The following is a 20,137-nucleotide window of genomic DNA, read 5'->3' on the forward strand; positions in this document are numbered from 1 at the left end:
TGGCGCGCTGACCGAGGAGGCCTTGCCACAGCGCCAGTCATTGCGGGCGGCCTGGGCGCCCAGCGGGATCCCCGGCCTCGCGTGTGCGAGCGGCTGACCTGCGGTGCGGGCTGCTCGGCCTCTGCCGCCCGCGCAGGCCGGCTTGGCGGCAATACCGCGGGGACCTTGTCGGGCGGACGCGGTGGTGCGGGGGTAGCGGCGGCTGGTGGGAACCCCCCCCCCCCCGGAGAACTGTTCGGACCAGCGCTGGTGCTGGCGGGGGCTCTCAGGTCCGCGGCCTCCCCCAGGAGGGGGCAATTGCTGGTTGGTGACGTTCCCCCCGCTCCTCCTGCCTGCCTTACTCGGTGGGTGCTCCGGGGCTCCGACACTGGGGGGGGCCACTGAGGTCTCTCGACAGGGAACGCTCTGCTGGGAGCTGTGGACCTGGGTACTGCTCTACTGGGGAATCCTCTGCTCTGGGAGCCTTACCTCCCGGGACTGGTGCCTATATACTGGGACTGGCCCCCCCCCTTTTGCTTTGCTTTGGGACACGGCTTGCCCGCCTGGAGGGGATACACGTGCTTTGATCGCCTGAACCCCTGGCTGAAAAGTGCTGGGCTGCGGTGAGGAGCTACCGGGACTCCTTCTGCGCACTCTGTGCCCTCCGGGAGGAGGGGAGTAGTGGGGCCTTGTGAACCATGGGGCGCCCTCGGAAGCCCCCGACGGACGTGGAGGAGGGGGCGGCGAGCAGCCAGAGCTCTGCCGTGCGTGAGGGGCCGTCGTCGGGCCTGCCTCAAGGCCAACTGGAGCAGATTCTACAGGCCATCGCAGACACCAGGGAGGCCCTGCGTCTGGATATCGGCCATGTGTCCACGGGCCTGGGACTTTTGAGAGCGGACCACGGCAAGCTAGCGGACCGGGTCAAGCAGACTGAAGGCCGGCTGGACGTGCTGGAACCGACGACCAAGGCGAACGAGGTTGCCATAGGGGAGCTGCAGCGCAGGGTACACCTCCTGGAGCAGAGAGCGGAGGACGCGGAAGGGCGCAATCGCCGCAACAACATCCGCGTGGTTGGCCTGCCGGAGAAAATCGAGGGGACTGACATGGTAGGCTACCTGGAGCCCTGGCTGCGCAGCGTGGTGGCGCCGGAGGGCCTGACCCAGTTTTACACGTTGGAGCGCGCCCATCGGGTGCCAGCTCGACCCCCAGCGGAGGGCAGGCCGCCACGCCCAGTGGTAGCGCGCTTGTTGCACTTCAGGGACCGTGATCTTATCCTGCAGAGGGCGAGAGCACTGGGGCCCTACCGGGTGGACAACGCTCAGGTCTCTATTTACCCGGATTATTCTCTAGAGGTGCAGAGGCAACGCTCCACATTTCTGGCAGTCAAGAGAGCATTACGGGAGGAGGGCATCCGCTACTCGCTTCTGTTTCCTGCGCGTCTGAGGATTATGATGGATGGTAAATCTTCTTTCTATGACTCTCCAGATGAAGTGTGGGACTGGTTGGAGCTCTATAAAGCTGGGACGGATGGTCCCCCTGCATCTGACGAACGACGGAGGAAGCCGCAACAATCCAGGCGATCCCGGAGACCCAGGAGGAGACCGCCGAAGGCTGGAACACCTTCTGTCTCGCAAACCGAGTTAGAACGCAGGGAGGCCCTTCAGGCGGTTTCAAACATCTCCAAGGCGGTGGCGGTGCTCTCTGCAGCGGAGACGGGCTCCAAAATGGGCTCGGAGGAAGCTGTGTCGGAGGAATCGAGTGTTGGTGATAAGGGACTACCTTCGGTCACGCCTGGGACGGCTGATGATTTATTGGATGAGTGACCTTCGGGGCCTGTCCTGCTGGTATCGTATTTGCTGTGGGACAATTGGGTTGGGCCTGGAGCGGAGGCACGTGGCTGGGAGTGTTGGGTTGTTGCGGGGTGCTGGGGGGATTCCCTCCCGCTGCTGGCGTTCTAGACCACTACGGTAGCGGGGATATGGGGCATCGAGGACACGATAGGGAGGGCTGGCCAGGGGACACGGTTCGCTCACGCCCTGTCGGAGGTAGCGACAAGCCGCCCCTCCTCCTCACACCTATTGTGGGACTCTGGTAGTTACCGGAGACGTTTCAACTGAGGTTATTGACATTTGGATGGGACTCTGCTGTTTAGGGCCTGTTCTGGGGATGGGTGGGTTAGGGGGTTGTTGGGTGATGTTCTGGGGTTGGATTGGGGGTGATGTCAGTGTGTCCAGACTCTGGGTTATCGACGGAGCTACTTTTACTGTTGTGTATGGGGACCATACCTGACCTCAAATGTGTGACCTGGAATGTACGGGGACTGAACTCCATGCTGAAACGCCACAAGGTGCATGCCTATCTTGTCCGTAGGGGGGTACACATAGCCTTTCTGCAAGAGACGCATGTTGACCACTGCGAAGGGCGGGCTTTACAGCGCAGGTGGCGGGGTCAGCTGTTTCACACGAGCTACTCGGCCTTTGCGAGAGGGGTCCTGATCTGGGTGCGGGCGGGGGTCCCCTTTCAGCCGCTGCAGACGGTGCTTGACCCTGAGGGGAGGTTCGTGGCTGTACAGGGCCGATTGGACGGGAGGGATGTCACACTCTGTTGTATATACGCCCCCAATGTAGACCAACCTGCCTTTTTTGCGCGTCTCTCAGGGAAGCTGGCGTCTGTCTTAGCCAATGCAGTCATATTAGGGGGGGACTTTAATTCGGTCCTTGATGTGGGGATGGACAGGTCTCACCCTCCACTGGCGCAGGCAGCGGCGCACAGGCTAGCGCAGAGTAGGCGAGCATGGCAGAGTGGCTGGGGCCTGGTTGATGCGTGGCGTACCCAACACCCAACGGAGAAAGACTTCTCGTTCTATTCCCCTCCGCACGAGCTTCATGTTCGCCTTGACAGCATTCTCTGCACGCCAGATGTTCAGTGCCTGGTTCGTCATAGTGAGTACCTGGCCAAGACAATTTCTGACCATAACCCTTGTCTGGTAACGTTCCACTGGATGCGGCAACGCCAAGCTATACCGACGTGGCGATTGAACCCGCTGGCGCTTGAGGACCCGGTATTTCGAACAGAAGTAGGTATCGGGGTGGAGGGCTACTTTGGCGATAACGCGGGCACAGCTTCTAGTAGAGCGCTGGAATGGGACGCTTTTAAGGCGGTGGTTCGGGGTCTATGCATATCGGCCACGGCGGGAGTCCGGAAGACTCTCTTGCGGGACCTCACGGAGAGCGAGGATCGCTTGCGTGAGGAGGAGAGGCGCTTCCACGCAGCCCCGGCAGCTCGCGAGGCGGTTTCATCGGCGCGGGAGGCCGTGGCGGCAGTGATGGAAAAGCTGCGCTGCTTTGATTATAAAGAGTTCCTGATTCGAGCTCATGCTGAGCGCGACAAAGTGGGTTCGCTCCTGGCTTGGCTGGCCTCTCCAGGAACTCGTGGCGCCCCGATTGTGGCTATCGCTACACCGGAAGGGACTGAGGTTTACTCCCAATCGGAGATTAATGACCAGTTTTTCACATACTACGCGCACCTTTATAAGAGTGCGACACCGTGTTTGCCAGAGGCCTTGGACGAGTTCCTCCGGGTGGCGCAGCTCCCCCGACTAGACCCTGACCATGTGGCCACACTGGGCGGTGACATCTCTGAAGGTGAGATTCGGGTGGCCATTAAGCAGATGGCTCGCCGGAAGACTCCCGGTACAGATGGGATACCGATCGAGTTTTATGCAGCTTATGCTGACGTATTGGTGCCGCGCTTGCTTGTGGTGTACCGAGAGGCGTGGGACACGGGGACTCTCCCCTCGTCGACCCGGGAAGCACTGGTGATTCCCTTACTGAAGCGGGACGGCGACGCCACCTCACGCTCGGCCTACAGACCCTTGTCCATGCTTACAACGGACTATAAAATATTGAGCAGGGTTCTTGCGACGCGATTGCTGCCCCACATGCGAGCATTGGTACACCGGGACCAGGCAGGGTTTATCCCCCAGCGCACTACCGCTACCTGTGTGCGACGACTGCTGCGGGTCATGGAGGGCTATGTTGACGGCCTGACAGGACCCGCTGTTCTGTCAACCGATATTGAGAAAGCGTTTGACAGCGTCGAATGGCCGTACTTGCTTCGCGTACTGGAGACCTTCGGCCTGGGTGAGCGCTATGTGAAATGGACCTCCTTGCTCTATGCTGCGGCCACAGCCCGAGTCAAGACTGGGGCCACTATTTCGGCCCCTTACAGGGTGGAACGTGGAACTAGACAGGGCTGTTCCTTGTCCCCTCTCCTGTTTGCGTTAGCTGTAGAGCCATTGGCAGCTCACGCCCGTCTGGGTCAGGCATATGAGGGCTTGCGGCTAAGAGGCGACACGCACTATATCTCCCTTTACGCTGACGATTGCCTACGGTTTCTGGCCGATGCGGACGCCGCCCTACGCGGGGCTAGACGCCTGTTATCGGATTTCGGCCACCTTTCGGGACTACGGGTCAACTGGAAGAAATCATGCCTCTTCCCGCTAGGGTCTGGAGCGGACGACTCCCAGCCAGAGGATGAGCTGCGGTGGGAATTTCACTGCCTCCCTTATCTGGGTACGCGTATATACCGGTCCCAATTGGACCTCTTGGAGGGTAACATCGAGAGAGCGATCCGGAACCTGCGAGGCTGTATGGGGTTTTGGCGGACGCTACCGCTGGCGATCGCGGGGCGAGTGGCGTTACTCAAAATGGTGGCGCTGCCCCGCCTCTTATATTTGTTTCGCACTCTACCAGTCTGGATCCCGGCTTCCGTGTTCGCCAGATTGCGATCCTTGGTCACCGAGTTCCTTTGGGGTGCGGGCAGGAGGCGAGTAGCGCTGACCACACTGATGCGCCCTAGGTCGGACGGGGGACTAGCCGCCCCTGACTTTGAATGGTACTACTTAGCGGCCCAGCTGCAATGGCTTACTCAGGAAGTGGCTCTTGAATTCAGAGGCCCGGAGGGGGCTGCAGGCGGCTTCCTTCCGAGACATGTCATGTCCTTCGTTATACTGGCCCAGAAGCTGGACCTTTCCCTACTCTCCAGCGAGGAACGGACGATCCGCAATTGCTGGCTGCGATGCCATAGACGAGCCGGCGTCGCTCGCCCATATGCCCCGGAAATCCCACTGGGGATGTGCACTGCCTTCCCGCATGGGGGGGATTGGTCAGCTTTAGCGACCTGGGAGGACCTAGGCCTGCAAATGGTCGGTGATCTGTACAAGGAGGGATCGCTGCTGTCATTCCAGGAGCTGCGTGGTGTCTACGACCTCCCGAGGGGGGATTACCTGTTGCACGCCTCGCTCGTGGCTGGCATCCAGCGCCACTGGAGGAAGGGCCTCTCTGAACCGCCCACGTCTGAGAGTTGTCAGTATGTGGTTATGGCGGCTGGTACTTACAAGGCCGTCACCTGTCTATACCGGAGGCTGTCGTCGGCGACGCTGCAGCCCCTGGACGGACTGAGAGCCAAATGGGAAGCGGATATTGGTCGACCGATTCCCGACACGACTTGGCCGCAGCTTTTACGGCGTGCATGGAAAGGCACGAGGAATGCCAGGTTCCAGATGATCCAATTCTTCTCTCTTCACCGAGCTTACCTGACACCGGTCAAGATCTCGCGGTACTTTGAGGGCGCGCCCTCGCTCTGCCCTAGATGTGGAATGGGGGAGGCGGATTTCGCCCATATGTTCTGGGCGTGTGTGAAGCTGACCGATTACTGGGAGGCGGTGATGGCCTGCCTGAATGCTGTCACGGATCGGAATATTGGAGCAGATATGGGCGTGTGCTTGCTGTTGTGGTTCCCTCATACCCCCCGCACCCGCGTCACCAGCAAATTCATCGATTTGGGCCTGATATTGGCCAAACGGGAAATTACCATGCACTGGAAATCCAGCCAGGGCCCCAGCTACTTGCGCTGGCGATCTACACTGGAGAGGTGGGCTGCGGCAGAGGGCGCACTGCGGCTGCGACAGGCCAGGCGACTAGATACTGACAGGGCACTGGACTCAGCCAGAGCGTGGGAGGCCCTTGTGGCCGAGCTGCGACTCCCTGAGGGCGACCAGGAGGAGGATAGTGAGGCGCCGACGCCATAGGGGGCTGTAGGGGTGAGGTTCCCTGTTCCGGATACGACACACACCTACCATGAATACAGACAAAGTTTGTGAGGGTTCAGGCCCCCCACTGGGAAGCATCATCTACCTCCCCTTCAATGGCCCGGAAGGAGGGAGGGATTGTGGAGCATTAACTGTTGGACGGAGGACACTGGCACACTGACTGGGGGGTGGGATCCAGGGAGGGACCGGTTGTGGGATTGTTTTTCTAAATGGTACGTTTTAAGAAAAGACTCATTTTCCGACACCCTTCAGTGTGCATGTAAACAACGGACAGTATCTTGATTGTCTTTCTATGAAACGCCAATAAAAATTGTTTTTGCAAAAAAAAAAGGGGGGCACCCAGTGAGATTTCTCCAATGCAGGCGGTCGTGACCGCTTGCGGTCAGGAAGCTGCTGCGCAAGTAGAAAATCTACTGGAGCGACAGCAAAATCAACTCGAGAAGCTGCGGCCTTCAGTGTAAAATGAGCTCCTGCGATAAAGCAAAGCGCGAGCAACATAATGTGCCTATTTCCGCCCGTTCCTGGAATTCCACAGAATCTCACTGAGTGTTTTTTAAACTCTGCGGAATTCCATGTAGTGAAACTCCACGAGTTCCACCCAGGCCTACTTGACTGGTATTAGTCAATGGATCAAAAGTTGGTATTAACAGACAGACACAGTAGTTTACTATTATGAACCACATATAACACTAGTCAGAGCAGTATCAAAGTCAATCCTGAACAGTTAAACCATCAGATTCCTGAATTTGCTGGCAGCTATTGGAGTAGGTTAGCAACATGTTTTCTAATGTTATTGATTTCCTTTTTTAGGCACATCTAGCAGATAACCATGGCAAGTGGCACAGACTCCGATGGGGAACAGGTTGTCCCACATGAAGAGGATGAAAGCGATGTGCGGGCAGTCCAAGCCCGCTATCTCCGCAGTCCTTCTCCCAGTCAGTGAGTACCACTTGTTACCAGCACCAGATTCTTTCAATGTTGTCAGACTATAATATTCTTTTGTGATCAAATTCATTTCAAGAGCATTTGTGATTCTTTGAAAAATTACATTACACTAGAAATTAAAATGTGTTTATTTTTTATTTTTGGGCCTCATTACAAGGTGACTGGTAATTTTGACGAGCCCGGAAATGAAAGATATTGGTCCCAGCAGAATTACAAGGTGTGCGTTAACTCTGTGGGCTCTCTGCTTTTCATCCATGGGATAAGGCTGCTTCCAGTAGACTCAGACTCCAGGTGAAGCTCCTGGAGGAAATGGGGAATAACCTGCGTAAACGTGTCTAGTACTTCACAATTGATATGGTTATTCTTCACAGTTGGATGAACCCTCAGGCTCCACCTTGTAATACCCCAGTAATTCTCCTCTTGAGAGTTATTGTAAGCCCCAATATTAGTGAACCCGGAGGTTGAAGGCAGATTTGCATACCTCACTGAAATCCGTAGACACATTGGAGCTGATTCGCAAAGGGCTTCCACGCTCCTAGCGGAGGCCCCACTCTCATGAGGGAGTCTCTGCACTCATGGCAGAGGCCCTGGAGCTATGGGGGAGTCTCCACGCTCGCGGTAGAGGCCCCGCAGTCATGGGGAAGTCTCTGCACTCGTGCAAGAGGCCCAGCAGTCATGGGGGAGTCTCTGCACTCGTGCAAGAGGCCCAGCAGTCATGGGGGAGTCTCTGCACTCATGGCAGAGGCCCCATAGCTGTGGGGGAGTCTACGAACTCAGGGTGGAGTCCTGTTGTGAAGAAGATTGTCTTGAGACAAGAGAAGGTAAGAACAGTCTTTATTCTGTCACCTGCTCTCCAGAACTCCTAGAGAGGTGCAAACATTCTAAGTCAAACTCTAATGGGGCATACCAAAGGGGAAAGGTACGGGGGGTGCGGGATGTACCATCCGTACATATATTGGAATGGAGATTACAACACATCTCCCTTTGCTAAAGAATAAGGAAAATGTAGACATAAGAGACAAAGGACAGCATACACCCCTGGAATAAAGGTAGAGGGTGTGAGAAGTTGGCCTGGTATATGATGCTCACTAGTTCTAGTGATCACCTTGTACCATGCCAAGCAAACCCTTATGGTGCAGGTTGTAAAGTCAACCTTATAGACAAGCTATCCTAGGGGTAGCATGGACTAAGCAGTCTTAGGCTAAACTCTGTAAAGGCATGTGAAGCAAGCTGTTTTACCATACACAATCCCTTGAATACCAAATGAAAGGTCACCACAGAGATATATATTGAAAATATATATAGATTTATTTCTCAAAAGATACCCTATACTCTTTATGAGCACAGAAGCACAAGCGTTAAAACAAAACACAATTAAAATACACAAAAGTTGCACGAATATGGATGAGCCCTAGGGGCCACCTAAACCATATACAAAAATAGTGGTGGAAGAGAGGAAAACAAGGCATCCACCACCGATTAAATACAATGGCTAGATGAGCACACAGATAGACTGGCGAGATGGTTAAAGGTCGTACAATATAATTTCATAAACTTGAAGTGGCACTGAGTTCTTCACTGGAATAACGCTTGCGGCAGCTTCACCAAGTTACAGGGCACCGAGGACTGGGCAACTGTAAATCACCTCACACCATGAGGGAAATCTTCACGCAAAGCACATCCCATCCTCGTCGCCATTGTTGTGAAGAAGATTGTCTTGAGACAAGAGAAGGTAAGAACAGTCTTTATTCTGTCACCTGCTCTCCAGAACTCCTAGAGAGGTGCCAACATTCTAAGTCAAACTCTAATGGGGCATACCAAAGGGGAATGGTACAGGGGGGATGCGGGATGTACTATCCGTACATATATTGGAATGGAGATTACAACAAGTCCCCATATGCGTGAGGGAGTCTCCCCAAGTGTGGTGGAGTCCCCGCACTCCTGACAGAGTCCTCATAGTCGTCGTAGAGTCCCCACAGTTGTGGGTATGTCTCTGCACTCACTTTGAAGTCCCCATAGTTGCGGAGGAATCTCTGCACTCGTGGCAGAGGCCCCATAGTCATGGGGGGGTTTCCGCACTCTGGGCTGGATCTTCGCAATGAGAGTTCTCATTCTTATTTGAAAGGAGGTCCTTTGTGGATCAGGCCCATTGTCAGGAGTCCCGGGGCAGACAGGGATAAATAGATCTGATTGTAACAATGCAAGTCTGTTACCATTGATGTCCTGGGCTTTACCTAGAGCTCAATGGAACCTAAAACAGTAGTCAATACATCAGTGTCAAGCTAGTGCTTTTATGAAAGAAGAAAAGTACTTTACTTTTGAATAAATTCCAGTTATCAAGGAACAATCACTCTATGAGAGACCTAACCATTTTAGCTTAGGATGTTCCTAATGGCCTGGCAATATACAAAAGTTCAGTCAGGCCAATATAGGAGACATTGCCCTCCTCGGGGGAAATGCTGGGTATGAATCGCCTGACAGCCATTTGTGTGCCCTACCTATGCCTTCCAAAGTTAGTTATGCCTAGACTCTTGGTAGAACAAGAATCGTTTCAGAGATCACAGTTCTCCCTGCAATGCCACCCTCTTGCATTTTACCTTTGCTTTAGCCTTTGGTGGGGAGGTTCACTTCAGCTGTCTGGGGCTGCTTGACTCTGTGGTACGCAGTCCTTCACAGCCCACTAGAAGAGGTTGTGCTGAGTCACAGCTCTGCCGATTCTACCTCAGTTGCCTCTCTCCGTGTCTTGTGCCTGTATATACTATTTGACACTGGATCATTATGATTGTTTTTCTCTGATGTACAGCCCTGAGGAAGCCCCAGGCCAAAAGGCCAACGTGAGGGGGCGAAACACCTGTTGGCTGTTGTATGTTCTTATCATCTCGGGCATCTACGATCCGACTCTGTCCTGCATGACTCTGAATCTTCTAAGGAGTCAAAGATCATAACATAATTAAGGAAGCAATAAATTGGAATTATTTCCACAAAAAAAATAATTTCTCTCACTTATTCTGGCACATTTCGAAATAAAATATAAGATTGCCCATGCTAGTGCTATACATGTTCGCCAATCTGGCATCCTTGTAACACATCAACCAGTATTACACGCCATCCTGATAGGTCGCTAAGTGTGGTCTGCATAACAAATGGAACTAAGGGGTCGATTATGATGTAGTTCGGATACCATTGTGACCGAATTGGTTTTGGAATGGTTTCTGACCGATTCGGATTCTGGGAGTTCGTCTGAACGTTTACGATGGTTCCAACACCGTTCATTCGGACTCCCATTGACTTTAATGAGAGCCTGTGTTCTGACCAAATACACAGCCTCCCATTGAAGAAAGGTGTGGGTGGGGAAAATCGTGCACCCTGTGGGAGGCATTCCAAGGTGCTGCTACACTGTGTATAGTTGGAAAGGGGGGACCCATGGGTACCCCTACAGCCCTGATTCGGAGGCCCCTGGGTGAAGGGGGGCCAGCTACTGGCCCCCAGAGTCAGATTGCGACAGCCGATCTATATCGAAACAACCGATTTGGAAATGCTATCTTAATCCGACATCCTTATCGCTCGGTCGGAACCTCGGTCCGTAGACCTGTACGAGTCGGCTCCGATCGACTCGGTTATTCCGAAAGCCGATCGGAACCGAGTCGGACAGTCCGAAGGGTTTACGAACAACATAATCGGTCGTTCGGAAATGTTTCCGAGTCGGTCAGTAACTAGGCTTCGGAATCAGATTCAAACTAATCGAATGCCGTTCGGATCCTTTCTGAACGACATCCTAATTGACTCCTAAGCCTTGAATTAGGACAGGGACCATGGAGCAAGGACAGACTCGGTTGTAGTTGTGAGGAGATGCAGATATATGGATACACCCTGTGCTTAATTTTTGATGGTGGTTTTCGGTGCCCGGCACCAGCAATTATTTGTCAACACTGGGACTTATGGCAGATTGCCACTTGATGGCACTGTTTGTCTGATTTAGAGATGAGTACAAAAACAGTTGTTTATTAATTCAAAATACATTAAAAGTAACTAATACCTGCTGCCCAAGCCATTCTTTTAGCTTTGGGGGTCCTAGAATAGTCTGAAATGTCACATTTGTAGGAGTGTGATGGTTAGTAGTTTTGTCTGTACCATCTTTGGCAGTACTGGCAGGGGCAGTGGTTGGTGCGAGCTGTGGTAGCATCCTGACGAGGGCCCTGGCACTTTTTGTTTTACAAATTAAGCACTGGATAGACCAGAGGAGAGACACTGTAGCAAGACAGTTTGCACACAGTTTGTACGGGCATACAGCTAAAGCAGCCTCTAGCAAGATCTAAAAAAGAGCATGACCAGGCAAACAATATCACCATTCCGTGTGGGAAATGTAGACAGTTGGAGAAGCATCAGATCAGCATAGATAGGAAACGCTGACCAATCACTGCTATGAAACTGTCTGGCCTAATTTTAGAATGATGTAATTGTGTCTGTTGGTTCCAGTTCGCCTGCTCCTGTCACTTTTGGGATTAGGAGAGGGGTAAGCCAGAATCCACAATCTATTTGAAGTAGACATAGGCAGGGGCGTAGCTTCAAGAGTGCATTTGGGACGTGACACCCTTCAAATAAATGCACTCTTGCCCTGGTAGTTGGGTCAGGGTGCCCTCAGTCGGGTCTGCTATGTCTGTGTCGGTCCAGTGGCAAGAATAAAATACAAAATAGTGACCTTTGCTGTAAAACAGGAGAGAGCGACTAAGATGTACATCTGGTGGCTGAATTCAAAATGTGAAACCAGATAACTCAATACTGGCTTCCCTGTTTGTCCAAATTGTGTGATCCTAGGCAAACAATTTATTTCGGAGCCTCCTTTTACTTTATTATCACATATGAGCGCATTTTTATATACTTGAGTTCAGGATAGGCGCTGTACAAGCACCGCTTATGTTTGATTTGATAGACAATGTTGCTCCATCTACAATAAGAATCTAGGCCATGTTTTGGGTTTACATGACTACTTTAGGGTTTACATGAAGAGCATGGGGGCTATTCACAAACTACATTCTGTAGTACATCTTGTAGTATTACAAGAGCAGTACAAACATAATACAAAATGCTATTCACAAACTGCGCTTCTCAAGTACTTTTGTTTTGCAGTTGTACTTTAGAAATGCAATTTGTGAATCTCATTTTGTACTACATTTATAGTCCTATTGTTGTACTACAAAACGCACAATAACATGCTGTTTCTGAATAGCCCCGGGCCCTTCAATTTGCCAGAGACGTTAAAGTTACAGTCTGAGTAAATTTACACTAGGATTTTGTGACTAGCCAAAAAGTAGTAAACTTACTCAAAGCTGATTATTACTAAACAAGCATTGGAAATGCAATAGGTCTCGCATTAGAAAAGTTGGAGTTATTGGTCTTGTAAATGACATATTTTATTTATTTGTTGGTTTTTAAAATTGCTAAATTGATGGCTTTGTCATTTACAATGCCAATAGTTATAACTTTCGCGAATGTGACACCTATAGCATTTGGAATGCAACATGTTTTGTATTTACGTGACTTAGATGGCAGCTCTGGTCGTTAGGCCACATCTCTAGAGAGCAGGAGAGTGCAGCAGGGGAGAGAAGCACAGCAATGCAATAAGTCTCGCATTAGGAAAGTTTGAGCTATTGGTATTGTAAAGGACACATTTTTTATTTATGTGCTTGTTTTGAAAATAGCGAAATTAATAGCTTTGTTATTTACAATGCCAATAGTTTTATCTTTCGCAAATGTGACACCTATTGTAACACAATATGTGTTGTGAGGGTGAGTGAGGGTGAGGGGTTGAGGGTGAGGGGTTGAGGGTGAGTGAGGGTGAGGGGTTGAGGGTGAGTGAGGGAGAGGGGTTGAGGGTGAGTGAGGGTGAGGGTGAGGGTGAGTGAGGGTGAGGGGTTGAGGGTGAGGGGTTGAGGGTGAGTGAGGGTGAGGGTGAGTGAGGGTGAGGGTGAGGGGTTGAGGGTGAGTGAGGGTGAGGGGTTGAGGGTGAGTGAGGGTGAGTGAGGGTGAGGGGTTGAGGGTGAGTGAGGGTGAGGGTGAGGGTGAGTGAGGGTGAGGGTGAGTGAGGGTGAGGGTGAGTGAGGGTGAGGGTGAGTGAGGGTGAGGGTGAGTGAGGGTGAGGGTGAGGGTGAGGGAGGGTGAGTGAGGGTGAGTGAGGGTGAGTGAGGGTGAGGGTGAGTGAGGGTGAGTGAGGGTGAGGGTGAGTGAGGGTGAGTGAGGGTGAGGGTGAGTGAGGGTGAGGGTGAGGTTGAGGGTGAGTGAGGGTGAGGGGTTGAGGGTGGGTGAGGGTGAGGGTGAGGGGTTGAGGGTGAGTGAGGGTGAGGGTGAGGGTGAGTGAGGGGTTGAGGGTGAGTGAGGGTGAGGGTGAGTGAGGGTGAGTGAGGGTGAGGGGTTGAGGGTGAGTGAGAGTGAGGGTGAGTGAGGGGTTGAGGGTGAGGGGTTGAGGGTGGGTGAGGGTGAGGGGTTGAGGGTGAGTGAGGGTGAGGGTGAGGGTGAGTGAGGGTGAGGGTGAGTGAGGGTGAGGGTGAGTGAGGGGTTGAGGGTGAGTGAGGGTGAGTGAGGGTGAGGGTGAGTGAGGGTGAGGGTGAGTGAGGGTGAGTGAGGGTGAGGGTGAGGGTGAGTGAGGGTGAGGGTGAGTGAGGGTGAGGGGTTGAGGGTGAGTGAGGGTGAGGGTGAGTGAGGGTGAGGGTGAGTGAGGGTGAGGGGTTGAGGGTGAGTGAGGGTGAGGGGTTGAGGGTGAGTGAGGGTGAGTGAGGGTGAGGGGTGGAGGGTGAGGGGTTGAGGGTGAGTGAGGGTGAGGGTGAGTGAGGGTGAGGGTGAGGGGTTGAGGGTGAGGGGTTGAGGGTGAGTGAGGGTGAGGGTGAGTGAGGGTGAGGGGTTGAGGGTGAGTGAGGGTGAGGGTGAGGGTGAGTGAGGGTGAGTGAGGGCGAGGGTGAGTGAGGGTGAGGGTGAGTGAGGGTGAGGGGTTGAGGGTGAGTGAGGGTGAGTAAGAGTGAGGGTGAGTGAGGGGTTGAGGGTGAGTGAGGGTGAGGGTGAGGGGTTGAGGGTGAGTGAGGGTGAGTGAGGGTGAGGGGTTGAGGGTGAGTGAGGGTGAGGGTGAGGGTGAGTGAGGGTGAGGGTGAGTGAGGGTGAGGGTGAGTGAGGGTGAGGGTGAGTGAGGGTGAGGGTAAGTGAGGGTGAGTGAGGGTGAGGGTGAGTGAGGGTGAGTGAGGGTGAGGGTGAGGGTGAGTGAGGGTGAGTGAGGGTGAGGGTGAGTGAGGGTGAGTGAGGGTGAGTGAGGGTGAGGGGTTGAGGGTGAGTGAGGGTGAGGGGTTGAGGGTGAGTGAGGGTGAGGGGTTGAGGGTGAGTGAGGGTGAGGGTGAGTGAGGGTGAGGGGTTGAGGGTGAGTGAGGGTGAGGGTGAGGGTGAGTGAGGGTGAGGGGTTGAGGGTGAGTGAGGGTGAGGGTGAGTGAGGGTGAGGGTGAGTGAGGGTGAGGGTGAGGGGTTGAGGGTGAGTGAGGGTGAGGGTGAGGGGTTGAGGGTGAGTGAGGGTGAGGGGTTGAGGGTGAGTGAGGGTGAGGGGTTGAGGGTGAGTGAGGGTGAGTGAGGGTGAGGGGTTGAGGGTGAGTGAGGGTGAGGGTGAGGGTGAGTGAGGGTGAGTGAGGGTGAGGGTGAGTGAGGGTGAGGGTGAGTGAGGGTGAGTGAGGGTTAGGGTGAGTGAGGGTGAGTGAGGGTGAGGGTGAGTGAGGGTGGATGAGGGTGAGTGAGGGTGAGGGTGAGTGAGGGTGAGGGGTTGAGGGTGAGTGAGGGTGAGGGGTTGAGGGTGAGTGAGGGTGAGGGTGAGGGGTTGAGGGTGAGTGAGGGTGAGGGTGAGGGTGAGTGAGGGTGAGGGGTTGAGGGTGAGTGAGGGTGAGGGTGAGGGTGAGTGAGGGTGAGGGTGAGGGGTTGAGGGTGAGGGGTTGAGGGTGAGTGAGAGTGAGGGTGAGCGAGGGGGTGAGGGGTTGAGGGTGAGTGAGGGTGAGGGTGAGGGGTTGAGGGTGAGTGAGGGTGAGGGGTTGAGGGTGAGTGAGGGTGAGGGTGAGTGAGGGTGAGGGTGAGTGAGGGTGAGGGGTTGAGGGTGAGTGAGGGTGAGGGGTTGAGGGTGAGTGAGGGTGAGGGTGGGTGAGGGTGAGGGTGAGGGGTTGAGGGTGAGTGAGGGTGAGGGGTTGAGGGTGAGTGAGGGTGAGGGTGAGTGAGGGTGAGTGAGGGTGAGGGTGAGGGGTTGAGGGTGAGTGAGGGTGAGGGGTTGAGGGTGAGTGAGGGTGAGGGTGAGTGAGGGTGAGGAGTTGAGGGTGAGTGAGGGTGAGGGTGAGTGAGGGTCAGGGTGGGTGAGGGTGAGGGGTTGAGGGTGAGGGGTTGAGGGTGAGTGAGAGTGAGGGTGAGTGAGGGGTTGAGGGTGAGGGGTTGAGGGTGAGTGAGGGTGAGGGTGAGGGTGAGGGGTTGAGGGTGAGTGAGGGTGAGGGGTTGAGGGTGAGTGAGGGTGAGTGAGGGTGAGGGTGAGTGAGGGTGAGGGGTTGAGGGTGAGTGAGGGTGAGGGGTTGAGGGTGAGTGAGGGTGAGTGAGGGTGAGGGTGAGGGGTTGAGGGTGAGTGAGGGTGAGGGGTTGAGGGTGAGTGAGGGTGAGTGAGGGTGAGGGTGAGGGTGAGTGAGGGTGAGGGGTTGAGGGTGAGTGAGGGTGAGGGGTTGAGGGTGAGTGAGGGTGAGGGTGAGTGAGGGTGAGGGTGAGTGAGGGTGAGGGTGAGTGAGGGTGAGGGGTTGAGGGTGAGTGAGGGTGAGGGTGAGGCGTTGAGGGTGAGTGAGGGTGAGGGGTTGAGGGTGAGTGAGGGTGAGGGTGAGGGTGAGGGTATATGCTTTTCACTTTCTTCAAAGGTTGTCCGTGCATCAAGGGTAGTTGACTGAACTTTAAGTATAATAATTGTACGTACTCTTCGGTGGCATTGAGCTCACACCCTCGAATGGTCTTCGGTAGTATTGTTTCCTGTAGAATTCTATTTCCTGCTTATAAAGCGCATGTCTCGGTCAGTATCAGCAAAGTGGTATGTGCATGTGAAAGTCGGAGAGTTGGAGGCGGTTAAGGAAATGCAGAACATTCTGCAAAAGTAATGGGAAACCATTTTTATCTTGAAACTGTTTTTAACCGACAGTCTTTTATTCCTAATCATAGATGAGTGGGAGTAATACAGGGACTGGAGCAGCAGCGCCTCAGTTTGGATTGGTGTGGCAGGCAGGAGAAACTCAGGAGAGGGAGGAGAGGGAGGAGGGGGAACTGCTTGTGAAATGAAATTAAAAGCGGCCGGGCGGGAAATGCTCTCGGTAGCATTCGTTTGAAGTTTGAAGCAGGGGGCGGGAGCAGCCTTTGATGTGCGGATAATTAGGGGAGGAGCAGCCAGGAGATCCAAGCTGGGGAACAGATGGCTGGCGATTTGATGCTGTGCACGCGCATTTTAGGTCAATGCGCTTGCGCATTGACCTAAAAGCCACGGGCACAGCACCAAATCGCCACAGTTAGTTAAGCTTTGTTTAAAGCCCTATAGTCTCGCTTCTCTCAATGCGCATGCGCATTGATAGGTCACGAGACCTAAAAATGTAAGTTATATGAACCAGGCCCATATAGAGACTGGTTTACCAAATAAATTTCAAATCTGTACCCATAGAAGTACTTTTGAATGGGTGCAAATGTACTACTTTTTGGAATTCACATACATTAGCAGTAGTAGACTTGGCAAGCTGTGCCAGAGTCAGGTTTCTAGGTGTACTATTGGCAATCAAACACCCAAAGGTTTATGGAATAAGGAATGAATGCTTGTGAATAGCCTAAACAGTGTCAATCGCTCAGGATACCATTCCAACCCTTCGTTTTTTGCTCACTGTGCCAGTCTAGATAGAGGCTCACCTAATGCAAATTAGTAGTGACCCTGCACTTCATGGAAATAGTCCAACCCACACCTTGGCCATCTCAACCCCAACCTTGTGGCCAACCGCCTTTTTAGTTAAGAAATTTGAGATTCACACCCCCGAATTTAAATTACTAAGGGCCAGCTGTATCAAGATACCCTTTTGCGATTCTCAAATAGCGATTCTTTGAGAATCGCTATTTGAGAATTGCAAAATGGTATGTATGTAGAAATTTGCTATTTTTTAGTGATTTCTTAAAATTCCTTAATTGCGATTAGCAATTTGCTAATCGCAATTAAGGAATAATTTCCCATTCATTTCTATGGGCCAGGAGGCCCATAGGAATGAATGTGAAATTATTCCCAATTTGCGATTCGCAATTTGCTAATCGCAAATTGAGAATAATTTCAAGGGTGCAAGGGTGTCTTAAGGACACCCTGCTGCACCCCCCCCCCTGAAATTGACTTGTGTGCGCATATGGCACACATACATGCCCTAAGGGCATGTATGAGCGTCACATGGCACCTTTACAAATTGCAAAAAGTGCATTTGTAAAAGAATTCGCAAATTACCACCAACTACAAGTTTGTGGTAATTTGCGATTTCTTAGCCTAAATTCGCAAAACTTGAATGCTTCATAAATAGCATTTAAGGAATCGCAATTTGCGATTCCTTAAATGCTTACGCAATATTAAGGAATCGCAAAATTTACGATTCCTTAATATTGCAAGGCTTTTTTCTTGATACATTCCATTTTCCTATTTTTTGTCGCACACGCAGCTTTTTAGCGATTCGCAGCGTTTGCGACAAAACATTTTTTGATACATCTTCCCCTAAGCTACGCCCCTGATCATAGGGCGCTGGATGCAAACAATGGTACCATTGGCTTAACAAAAAATAATCGTGCCCCCCTGCAAAATTGTGAGGAGGGCCTGAAAGTAGGCCATATCTAACAACTATTCATTGGCCTTGGGTTGAATGGGGACCCGTCAAGGGTTGAGGGGCCCCTTAGGGGGTCACTGTGGTACATGGCCATATGTTACGCCCCTGAATGGCACTGGTGAGTGGCTCTGGAAGGTTAGGGATGTTCTGATTTAATGCCCGAGAATATTTGGATGTTTGGCCTGGTCATAGCTGTACTGCAGAGTATATTTTTTAAATTAAAATCATCACTGTCAGCCCCTCTTGACTGCAGTGGTTAATCTGTATAAGAACAAGAGCTGAGTCTAAAGTTTTGCTCAGACGCCTGCTGCAAGGTCTATTGTAAGTCTGTGCGCCAAATACCATAGCTTGAATCCACCTCATGCCTCTTTAATCCACTGCCAGACACTCCCTGCCCCTTTATCTCACTCTTGCAGGGTTGTTGTCGTCTCTGCTTACTTTCTTTGCTACTGTTTGTCCATCTTTTTCTTCCTCCCTCTTTCCGCCTTTTCGTTTATTTTCTCTCTTGCCCTGGGTCAAAGTCTATTAAAGAAAAATAGTTGCCCGTCTCCAAAAAATGAGTCCCTGTGTGTCCCATCTACATACCCTGGCTCAAATTAAGCGCTGCTTCACCATCGGTGTGAACTTCATCTTCTTGGTCTGTGGCCTGAGACTAACACTTAACCTCATTGGATCACGCAGCAGAAGCGGGGCAGACTAAACATCCCATAATGAGACTGATGGTGCCCCCACACAGAGGAGGAATGCAGCTGGACTGCCATTGGTCAGTGCCTTTCATTTGATAAGGAACTTTGAAGATATCCATCATGGCAAGCCGGTAACCCCAGGACGGGGAGCACTTCATGTAAACAGGCTGGCCTGCCTTTAAATACATCACCTTTTAAAAATTGGTACTCCACTAAAGTCCATCACCTTTTAAAAATTGGAACTCCACTAAAGTCCATCACCTTTTAAAAATTGGAACTTCACTAAAGTCCATCACCTTTTAAAAATTGGAACTCCACTAAAGTCCATCACCTTTTAAAAATTGGAACTTCACTAAAGTTCATCACCTTTTAAAAATTGGAACGCCACTAAAGTCCATAACCTTTTAAAAATTGGAACTCCACTAAAGTCCATCACCTTTGAAAAATTGGAACTCCACTAAAGTTCATCACCTTTTAAAAATTGGAACTCCACTAAAGTCCATCACCTTTTAAATATTGGAACTCCACTAAAGTCCATCAATTGGAACTCCACTAAAGACCATCACCTTTTAAAAATTGGAACTCCACTAAAGTCCATCACCTTTTAAAAATTGGAACTCCACTAAAGTCCTCACCTTTTAAAAATTGGAACTCCACTAAAGTCCTCACCTTTTAAAAATTGGAACTCCACTAAAGTCCATCTCCACTGCCCCCAATATGTATATTGTTTACATGTAAAACCCTGGAGTTTCATCACAGTTCATCTCCAGGTCAACTAGTTTCAATCAATTGAACCACATCGAGGTGCTTATGGGCGCCCCAGGTGGTCATTTTTGCTTATCAATCAAAGGTTACCTACCAATTATTTTCCTTTGGGTGTAATTATATGCACATATTCCGTTGTGGCATTTATAGCATCACAACAGGTTCCTTTGAATCATTTGAGAAAGTTGTGGCTTTCCTGATGAAGGTGGGTTTGCTGAAACAGGCGTACAGACCTAAAGCCACGGGAAAACGGAAAACAAGAGATTTATTGTACCATTGTCAAAATAATATCTAACAATCTTTAGAATTCATCTATAAAAACCAGAGACCTAAAGCCACCGGTAAAAGGAAAACAAGAGATTTATTGTATCAATGTCAAAATAATATCTAATGATCTTTAGAATTCATCTATAAAAACCCGAGACCTAAAGCCACCGGAAACAAGAGTATATTTGTATCAATTTCAAAATAATATCTAATGATTTTTAGAATTCATCTATAAAAACTCGAGACCTACAGACACTGAAAAAAAGGAAAACGATTTCTTGTATCAATGTCAAAATAATATCTAATGATTTTTAGAATTCATCTGTACAGCCACTGGAAAAAGGAAAACAAGAGATTTGTTGTATCAATGTCAAAATAACATCTAATGATCCTTAGAATTCATGTATCAAAACCCCAAAAGATGTATGCTAATGAATCGAGTGCTACAGAAAACTTAATGTATATCGTCTGCATATCTGGGTGAGATGTATGTATGAGGGTATGTGTGGTGA

At 51.4% G+C, this 20,137-nt stretch overlaps 1 protein-coding gene across 1 annotated transcript in view; it reads left to right on the forward strand.

Annotated features, from left to right (window-relative positions):
• The window catches only part of STYXL2 (serine/threonine/tyrosine interacting like 2), a 169,362-nt gene that overhangs the window by 84,561 nt on the left and 64,664 nt on the right, over positions 1-20,137 (forward strand). Inside the window, exon 2 of the mRNA XM_078656691.1 lies at positions 6,902-7,030. Coding sequence (XP_078512817.1) covers positions 6,921-7,030 — 110 coding nt within the window. The 5' untranslated portion in view covers positions 6,902-6,920. The remainder of the gene's footprint in view (positions 1-6,901; positions 7,031-20,137) is intronic.

This window comes from Lissotriton helveticus, chromosome 8, assembly GCF_964261635.1.
Source record: "Lissotriton helveticus chromosome 8, aLisHel1.1, whole genome shotgun sequence".
Taxonomy (NCBI): domain Eukaryota; kingdom Metazoa; phylum Chordata; class Amphibia; order Caudata; family Salamandridae; genus Lissotriton; species Lissotriton helveticus.